At 41.8% G+C, this 8,873-nt stretch overlaps 1 protein-coding gene across 1 annotated transcript; it reads left to right on the plus strand.

Moving 5' to 3' along the window:
* The first annotated feature begins 436 nt into the window (after nucleotides 1-436).
* Nucleotides 437-8,120, plus strand: LOC134035279 (histone acetyltransferase p300-like). Its single transcript, XM_062480269.1, has 4 exons — nucleotides 437-466; nucleotides 4,878-4,947; nucleotides 5,343-5,460; nucleotides 5,690-8,120. The coding sequence occupies exons 1-4, from the start codon at nucleotides 442-444 to the stop codon at nucleotides 5,786-5,788; spliced, it is 312 nt and encodes a 103-aa protein (XP_062336253.1). The 5' UTR covers nucleotides 437-441; the 3' UTR covers nucleotides 5,789-8,120.
* The last annotated feature ends 753 nt before the right edge of the window (nucleotides 8,121-8,873 follow it).

Below are 8,873 nucleotides of genomic sequence, written 5' to 3' on the forward strand. Positions count from 1 at the left end.
ACAGAACCCTGTTTTATTGTTCATGAGTGTGTACCTGTTGGGAGCACTGATATTTATTGGATCTAACCTGCTGCTGTTACAAGTGGACTTTTTAAGATGCCCCAGCTGTGTGGACTACTGACCTAATATGAGGTTTTGTATCCTAATAGTAGGCAAGGGAATGAGATGAGAAACTAGAAAAGAGCTTTTAAGAAAAAAACTCCAGTGATTAGACTGAAATTGCCAGAGAATCCTGGTGAGGGGACACCTCTACCAGTTCTTAAAATATTTGTAAAATTGATTAAGCTCTATTTAGATTGACAGACTACATGCACATGCATGATAGATGCTTTCCTGCTTGCAACAAAAACTGCATGCATTAGCCTGCTACCTTGACAGGAATGGGTTAACTGAATGAGTTTAAACCTTCACTTTCACTTCCTTGTTTTCTGATGACATAAAATGGCGGAGTCTCCCAAACCTCTTGGTGAGTAATCCAAACAATACAATTGTAAATCTGAGACATATTTGTAAACTGGCATGTTTATAGACATAGTTTTTATTAAAACTTGCATTCCCAATCACACACCCATAACTTATTGATGACACAGACTCACTTGTCTCATGGTGCAACATAACCTATACAATTTCTGTTTAGGCGTAAGTTGTTTTACATTTACATTTATTCATTTAGCAGACGCTTTTATCCAAAGCGACTTCCAAGAGAGAGCTTTACAAAGTGCATAGGTCACTGATCATAACGAGATAGCCACAAAACATTGCGAGTAGCCAAAACATGAAGCACACATTGTGAACAACAAAAATAAGTGCCAAAGGGAAGAACCATAAGAGCATGTAGTTAAACAAGTTACAATTAAACAACATGAACTGCTATAAGTGCAAGTGTACCTGTGGAAAAAGCAAGCAACAATAATAAAAACAATATATCACAGCGAGTACAAAAATTTAAGTCAGTTACCACTAACCACAAGAGCAACAAGTCTCTAAGCAAGAGTCATTGTGATCCTTGAGGAAACTAACATCGGGTCAAGCGAACCATTCCTAAGTACCGTTGTACTCCCGGAACAAGTGCGTTTTCTGTATATGTCCTCTGTTTATATTTAAGACGGAAAAAATGCGAACACACAGAGAATCCCTACTGTACTCTCAAATACAGAACCCATCCATAACATTTTATACGATACGTTTATGCTACATAAACAGTGCTGATGCAACAACATCAACAAGTCTCTGTGCAAAGCTTATTTAGGCCAAATGATAATATTTAAGGATTAACACCTGTTTTATTTACACTTGTCTATTCTTTTGATATTTTCTGTTTCAGAAAATAGGAGGCAGAAGTGTATAAGCAAGGACATTCCCCCTGAGAGTAAATTAACTGTTAAATAATCAATATTGTACTCAGTACCGCCGCTCCCATAACGCGCACTACGCGCTGTGCGTAGGGCACCAAGTCCTGAGGGGGCACCAAAAAATTGCCAACTCAAAAATCATCATAGTACTAATAATTATAATGCCGATTTTATATCAGTATATAAATATTAGGCACCTTTTAGGCATGTATATCACAAAACAGGCAGAACAAGAGATATATTCAATTGCTCAAAAGCACAGAGCGTGTCTTTCAATGTGGGCTATGCTGTGGTGCTGTACAGACTAGATGGTAGGTTAAAGGGCAAGGTACAGGGAGAAGAGGAGACCAGCAAGGTAACCAGCCAGCTAAGGAAGGCCCTGGTCCTGGAGCCTGAAAATGTGGAGGTTATGGCCCTCTTAGCCCTAAAACTGCAAAGCCAGGACAAGGACAGACAGGAAGCCATGGCACTTGTCAAGCAGGTCCTGAGCCTGTCCCCAGATTCTCTTCTGGTTACCAACCATTTAACCAAGTTCTTTAAAATGGAGGGATCCATTAAGGAGTCTTTGGATGTTCTAAGGAAGGCTCTGGAGGTCACTCCCACATCCTTCTTTCTGCACTACCAGACAGGCCTGTGCCACCAGTGGCTGCTCTTCCAGATGCTGGAGGAGAGGAGGCAGCGTGCGAGGATGAAGCAGGTTGCGTCGGAAAGCATGCTTGACAACGAAACTGCAGAGAGCATACATCACTTCTCAAGAGCTGTGGAGCTACAGTCTTCCAACATCTCGGCTCGTGTGAAGTTGGCAGAGGCCTACGGTCAAAACCTGCAGATGGAAGAGGCTACTAAGATCTTCATCTCCCTGGAGAAGGACCAGAGCCTGGGGGAGTTTGAGCGGCAGCATGTGCTATGCTCCTATGGGTGTTTCTTGATGTATGAAATCAGGAGCCTGAGCGCAACTGTCACACAGTTGAAAGCAGCCTATCAAATTCCAGTTCATACAGGTGAAAAACACAAGGCAGAAAAAAAGTTGAGGCTAATAGCTGAATGGTGGAGCACACAGCATTCCAAGGAAGCCAATGAGATACTGACCTTTCTGCATGACCAGGACAAACAGGAGCAGGAGAGACAAAGAGAGAAGGAGAACGAGAACGAGGAGAAATCAAGAGTGGAGCAGAGGAGTGTGAAGGAGAGCAGGAGGCAGAAGAGGGAGCTACAGAAAGAGAAGAAGAAAGAGAGGAAAAAGAGAAAGAGAGAGAGAGATGAATAAAGAGAAAGAGAATCAAAGGAAGGAGAACAAGCAAATGCTACAGGAGAAAATGAGGGATGACCTGTCAACCACTTTTGAGTTTTAGATTGAACATTTGCCCATGCTGTTTGCCAATCTGAGATGGAAATAATTTGTAACTTTACCTCTAAAACATTTTTAACTGAATGTGACTAGTTGATTTTCAAAGACAAACATACAATACTTGCATAACTAGAGAGAGTACAATTTCAGGGAAATTGTGAGGTGTGCTTGCCACGCTGGGGGCGTTTTTATTTTTTTTAATTTTACTATATCACCTCCAAACCTATTGTTTAAACTAATATCAAACATCCAAACATTTGGAGAATTTTCATTGGTGTACTTACATTTTGCAACTGATATTTCTGTATATTTTAAATATGTATGCATATGTAAGGCTGGGTGTCATCCTGCCCCCACCTCTCATATGCTAAAACCTGGAGTTGCTGGACGGGGTCTCTACTTGATGGCTCTCACATCTCATTGTGTAACTTACTGTAGCATTGCCAGTCATATGTTGATAAGTAAGGGTCAATATGTGGTCTGATTGGTTGTTCTTGTGTATAAAGGGAATTGTGAAGCATTGTTCTGTGGATTCTTCATCTCCTCAGGCCTTCTCCTCAGCTCTGGCTAGTCCTTCTCCTTCCTCACATATTGCTTTTTATCTCTGGTTTACAATAATCATGGTAGCGTAGGTAAGAGTTTACCTTCATTTTGTAACACGTTTGCCTTGTAATTGATTTCATTCATTTGCAATGTTATTAAATGTATATTTCATGTAACCTTACTTTGACCATTCTTGCTCTGATTTGACCCTTAGAGTCAAATAACTGTAATTCCATTGGTATTGGCATTATTTGGTTCATGCTAATACACTGTTCAGTTTCCCATCTTCTGGGGAGGGAGGGAGGGGGGCAGTTACATTGGGGCCAGAGGTTCTGTTAGAGGGGCCAGTTACATTAAACATTATTGTTGTCATATAGTTTTCTTCACTGCAGTGCAGGCATTAACAGGCAAAAGCAGTGGCGCCCCCAGAAATGTTTTATAGGAGTGGCCAGATGGGGCAACTGAAAATCTTGGGGTGGCACTCCAAAATCAAAAGCCATAACTGAATTTCAGGGATCTATAATGCTGTTGTAGTATATAGATTATTTAGGTAATTGAGGTGGGGGGAGGGTTACTTTGACGGGTGTGATTGTCTTTTTCAACTGATACCTTATGGCACTTTTGGCCTTGTTTGAACACACACTGGAGCCCCGCCTTGTAATGTTTCTAATATATATTAAACTTGGGTTCATCAAAGATCATTGTTTATTAACTTAGTAGCAACTAGCAAACTCGGTCAACATGTGCATACAGTTTGGTGTGTGTGTCTTCTACTAAAGAACCTGCTGCTGTGTCGTCAAGATAGTAGGCCTACAGATCACAGGTTAAAAAAAAGATAGTCGTTGCTGCCATCTGGTGTTTGGAAATAATAACACCTCCGATCATTGCACATCTCTCCCCCTCTCTCTCCTTTTCACGAGTGCCAGTATGCATAATACGGCCAATCAAACAAACGAGTAAATGACTCTTAATACCATTTGTGTTATATGGTTATTCCATTATTCCAAAATAAAATAAAACAATCCAAGCATTTCCCCATAATCCAGTTCTGACATCCGAAATGGACAAAACGATATTACGCGCCTAGTTTTTATTTGTTTGCAGATACCAGTAAAAAGGATATGGAATAATCAAAACAACGATTAATGGCTCGTTATAGCATTTGTTTTATATGGTTATTTCATTATCCCCCCCCCCCCCCACCCCAAAAAAAACAAAAAACAAGCTGTTATACTTAAATGTGTTACTAAATGTGAGTTACTAAAGTGACAAAACGATATTACGGCCCCATTTTGCGTTTGTCAACGCGGATATCAAAATAGAAAAACCAATGGCCACCGCAGGTACACGGTCCAAAACCACTCGATGAGCAATCTAAACAATAGGCCCACAATTTGAAATCTGAGAAATATTTTGTAAACTGGCACCTTTGTAGACTACTGTTTTGAACATAAGAATCATTCCCAATCAAGCACCCATAACTTAGGCTATTGATTGCCACAGGTTCACTTGTCTCGTGTACAACAAATGATTCTACAATTTATTTGATGTTTTAACTTCATCAGGTATGTGTACCTGGCCATTCATTTGTCTATTTTGTCTGTGCTCCATGCCCACGGCAACCCCTCCTTCAGCAGCGGGCATGAGGAAGTCCTGGCATGAGGACATCACCCAGGACCTGCGCAACCACCTCGTCCATAAGCTGTGAGTCCGCCCTCACTGCACCAGACACGCACCGTTTTTGAATGAAAAAACACACGTGCACAGTCTGCACAAACCTGAACGGTGACCACGTCAGCCAACAACACCCAAAGAGCTTTTGAATCAAAATGCCATAGCAGTGTTGACCTAGAGCACTGCTGTCTGCGAGTTGCCTCACAGCCAGAATACATCAAAGATGTAGAAAAATACAGTAAAAGCGTTGTGAACATAACTCTTATTGTCAGACTGGCAAGACACACCGCTCGTGCACCACTGAGGTAATTAACCTGGCCTCGCTCCCTGACCAGGCAGTGTTGGAGGTGTGGTCAGGTGAGGACACCCGTGTCCACTTGGCTTATATGTGTCTCTCTGTGTTTGTGCGTGTGTTGGGTGAGCAGTGTGCAGGCCATCTTCCCCACCCCGGACCCGGCTGCGCAGAAGGACCGGCGCATGGAGAACCTGGTGGCCTACGCCAGGAAGGTGGAGGGGGACATGTACGAGTCAGCCAACAGCAGGGTAGGAATACTATTACCACACATACACACATGCATTCAATCACATGTACAAGTTGGCCTACAGCAGGGTAAGAACACATGTACGCACACACTCGGGCGCACACACTCAGACACACACACACAGACACACTCAATCACATGAATGAGTCTTGGTGTTGCACAGACAGGTAGAGTGATAATATTAGAGAGGGGAAATACTCCCTAATGCATACCTCCTCTCTCGGTCCCAGGATGAGTACTACCACCTGTTAGCCGAGAAGATCTATAAGATCCAGAAGGAGCTGGAGGAGAAGAGGAGGACTCGGCTGCAGAAGCAGGACATGAGTTGATCAGACGCCACTTATATGTTTGATAATTTCCTGATAATTATCCATTAGTGTTTTTTCTGCACAAATCAATCATTCATTTGAACACTATTCTCATCCCTCATATTGTTCATATGACTCATCATGGACATGCTCTCAGTTTGGAACAAATTATTTGTGATGCACTTGTTTTTTGTCAACGGGAGTTCTCCACATAACATTACTGACGCTGAGCATATTTCCAAGGCCGGGCTTGGGCCGGGTCTGTCGTACTGTTAGAAATGTGACTCTTGTTCTGACTCTTGCACTGAAATGTTTTCTGAATAGTTTTGTACTGTTTCCCAATCACTGACCCACAAGACACATCAAAAAAGAATTCCATAGAATTGCAGTTGCCAGTTTAAGCATTCATTTATTTATGTAGTATTGATTTGAGACTTGATGCACTAATCAGTTAATTTGATATATTTTAGGATTTCCAGGTGTGATTGGCTACATAGATGGCACTTAAATTCCTATCACAGCTCCATCAGTAAATTAAGGAGATTATGTGAATAGGAAGTGTTGGGATGATGTCATGATGGCTGGAAAGATGGACAACATTTTAAAAGGGTTGACTTGGTTTATTAGAGTGAGCTTGGATCATTTAAACCAGTCCAGGCAAAGTGGTCACATGAGTGAGGCCATGAGTTACAGAAGGCCTTATATACAATGCAGTATAGTGGGTCAAATATAGTTTCTATATACATTTTCCTTACAGGGCACAGCATGTGGTCAGCATATTTGTATTCTTGACAGGTCTTGCCCAATACTCTCTGGCTCCTGCCTGTCTCTAGCAAGAGGCCCTGACCAGTAAATGTAGCACCTAAATAGTAGCATTAGCATTCTAAATGAAAGATACTTCACAATACAGCAACTGCAGCTTCATACTCCAACCCACATCATCAGCAACGTGGAAGTGTCCTGGGTCTGTGAATGATTCGCAAATATTTTGTGAGTGTACACTGACCGCTAGATTTGCTCTTGGTGAATTTCTATATATATATCCTATTATAATGTATATTTTGTTTCCTCCTATTGCAACTGAAAATGCAAACTGTATCCTCGTATTATCATGGGAGATTTTGATGGTTACCTGCTTGGTGACAGAGGGTACTGTGGAGGATTTCCTGTGTACTTACGTTATTCACCAATCAATAGAACTTTCCCTAATCAATAGAACTAGTCATTGGATACTAGTTAATATGTTTGCTACTAACAAGTGTAGATTGTGTCTATGTGTCAGGTTGAATAGATGTTCGGCGTCAGGAGAAAGTACTGGGTAAACGTCCCTTGTGATGACTACAAGGAGAGCTCCAACTATGATCCCTCTCTGCCCTGAGAGTGGTCAATAATCAAATCAAATCAAATGTATTTGTATAACCCTTTTTACACGCAAGCATGTCACAGAGGGCTTCACATATGCCCATAGAACTGCCCCTCAACCAACCTAAACCCTCAAGGAAGACAAGGAAAAACTCCCAAAAAACTCTCAACAGGAGAAAAAAAATGGAAGAAACCTTGGGAGGAGCAATTCAGAGAGGGATCCCCTCCTCCAGAGACGGTTGGTGGGAGAGAGGAGCAGAACACAGGCTAAACATAGTCATACAGTGTCGATGGGTATTTAAAACACCAAAATCCATTATTCAACTTTATAGATGTAGGACAGGACCGGGAGACTCGCGACCAGGTCCAGCGTTGGCTGACCGACGACCAGGCAGGTGCTGACAACTCAAACCCCCCACACCACAAGGGATGTGTGTGTGGGGGGACAGAGAGAGGAGAGCAGGGATTAGACAATGCCAGGAGCAGCTAACAGTTACAGTCATAATAGAATGAGATCCCCACCGGTCAAGTGTGGACTGGTGTAGCAATTTAACAGAGCAAAAAAGTGGAATTTGATGCAACCCCACACACCAAGACAGCGACAGCCCCCCTCATTTGGAACATGAAATCTGTTCCAGGGGAAGAGAACTCTAAAATAAGTTATACTTAAAGAATAAGGATGGAAACAACCCGTCCCCCGTTGCCTCCAACTAGTAACATACTTACCTTTAACAGTCGTAGAATTGACTAAACAATAACGTTTTAACCTAATTTTAAACGTCGAAACAGTATCAGACTCCCTAATTGAGACGGGTAGTTTATTCCAGAGAAGAGGCGCTCTCGTCAATAGCGGGGAGCTGTGAATTTCTTTCTCTTTGATTGTTGTAACACCATTACTGCCTAACTGTCACTATCTATGTTTACATTCTTGTGCCCTATAAAAGATGGTCCTCCAGCCTTCAGAGCTGAGAGAGACATGATTGAGACCTAAGCCTGGTGATGTGTTGTCATTTATTGTCAGATTTATAGTTTTCTCTCTCAATCTGCATATTGACAATACTTATAAAAATCCAGAACTCAGCTGAATTTAGTCACTCCGTTAATGAAGGACAAAACACTTCAGTGCTCCAGTCAACTGCAGAGCATGAGCCAGGCATGATCATTGGGATGTTCATGGCCCGATTCCAGTGTCTTTGTAGGCTCAAGGTCACCCCTGAAAGGCCATGTGACATATACCAATAGAATTACAGACTATACGGGTTAAATCAGAGCAAGAACGGTCAAAAGTTAAAAAGTGTTAACTGTGTTAAATTAAATAACATTGCAAATGAATGAAATCAATTACAAGGCAAACATGTTACAAAATTAAGGTTAACTCTCGATTAGGACAAGCCAGAGCTGAGGAGAAGGTCTCAGGAGATGAAGAATCCAGAGAATAATGCTTCACAATTCTCTTTATACCCAAGAACAATCAATCACACCGCATATTGACTCTTACTTATCAACATATGACTAGCAATGCTACAGTAAGTTACACAATGAGATGTGAGAGCCATCAAGTAGAAACTCTGTCCAGCAGCTCCAGATTTTAGCATATGAGTGGTGGGGGCAAGGTGACACCCAGCCTTACACTACAGTCAGTCAATTATTATGTCTTCACCTTACAGAGTGTAATACTGTCATAAACAACTTTCAGTGAAAAGGTGTTACATTGTCTAAGCTATGTCAGTACATAAAAGTTTCA

This window comes from Osmerus eperlanus, chromosome 2, assembly GCF_963692335.1.
Source record: "Osmerus eperlanus chromosome 2, fOsmEpe2.1, whole genome shotgun sequence".
Lineage (NCBI taxonomy): Eukaryota > Metazoa > Chordata > Actinopteri > Osmeriformes > Osmeridae > Osmerus > Osmerus eperlanus.

Coding starts and splice junctions, on each gene's coding strand:
- LOC134035279 (XM_062480269.1), top strand. CDS start 442: ATGGCGGAGTCTCCCAAACCTCTTG. Junction 467..4,877: donor GGAGTCTCCCAAACCTCTTG/GTGAGTAATCCA, acceptor CCCCTCCTTCAG/CAGCGGGCATGAGGAAGTCC. Junction 4,948..5,342: donor AACCACCTCGTCCATAAGCT/GTGAGTCCGCCC, acceptor TTGGGTGAGCAG/TGTGCAGGCCATCTTCCCCA.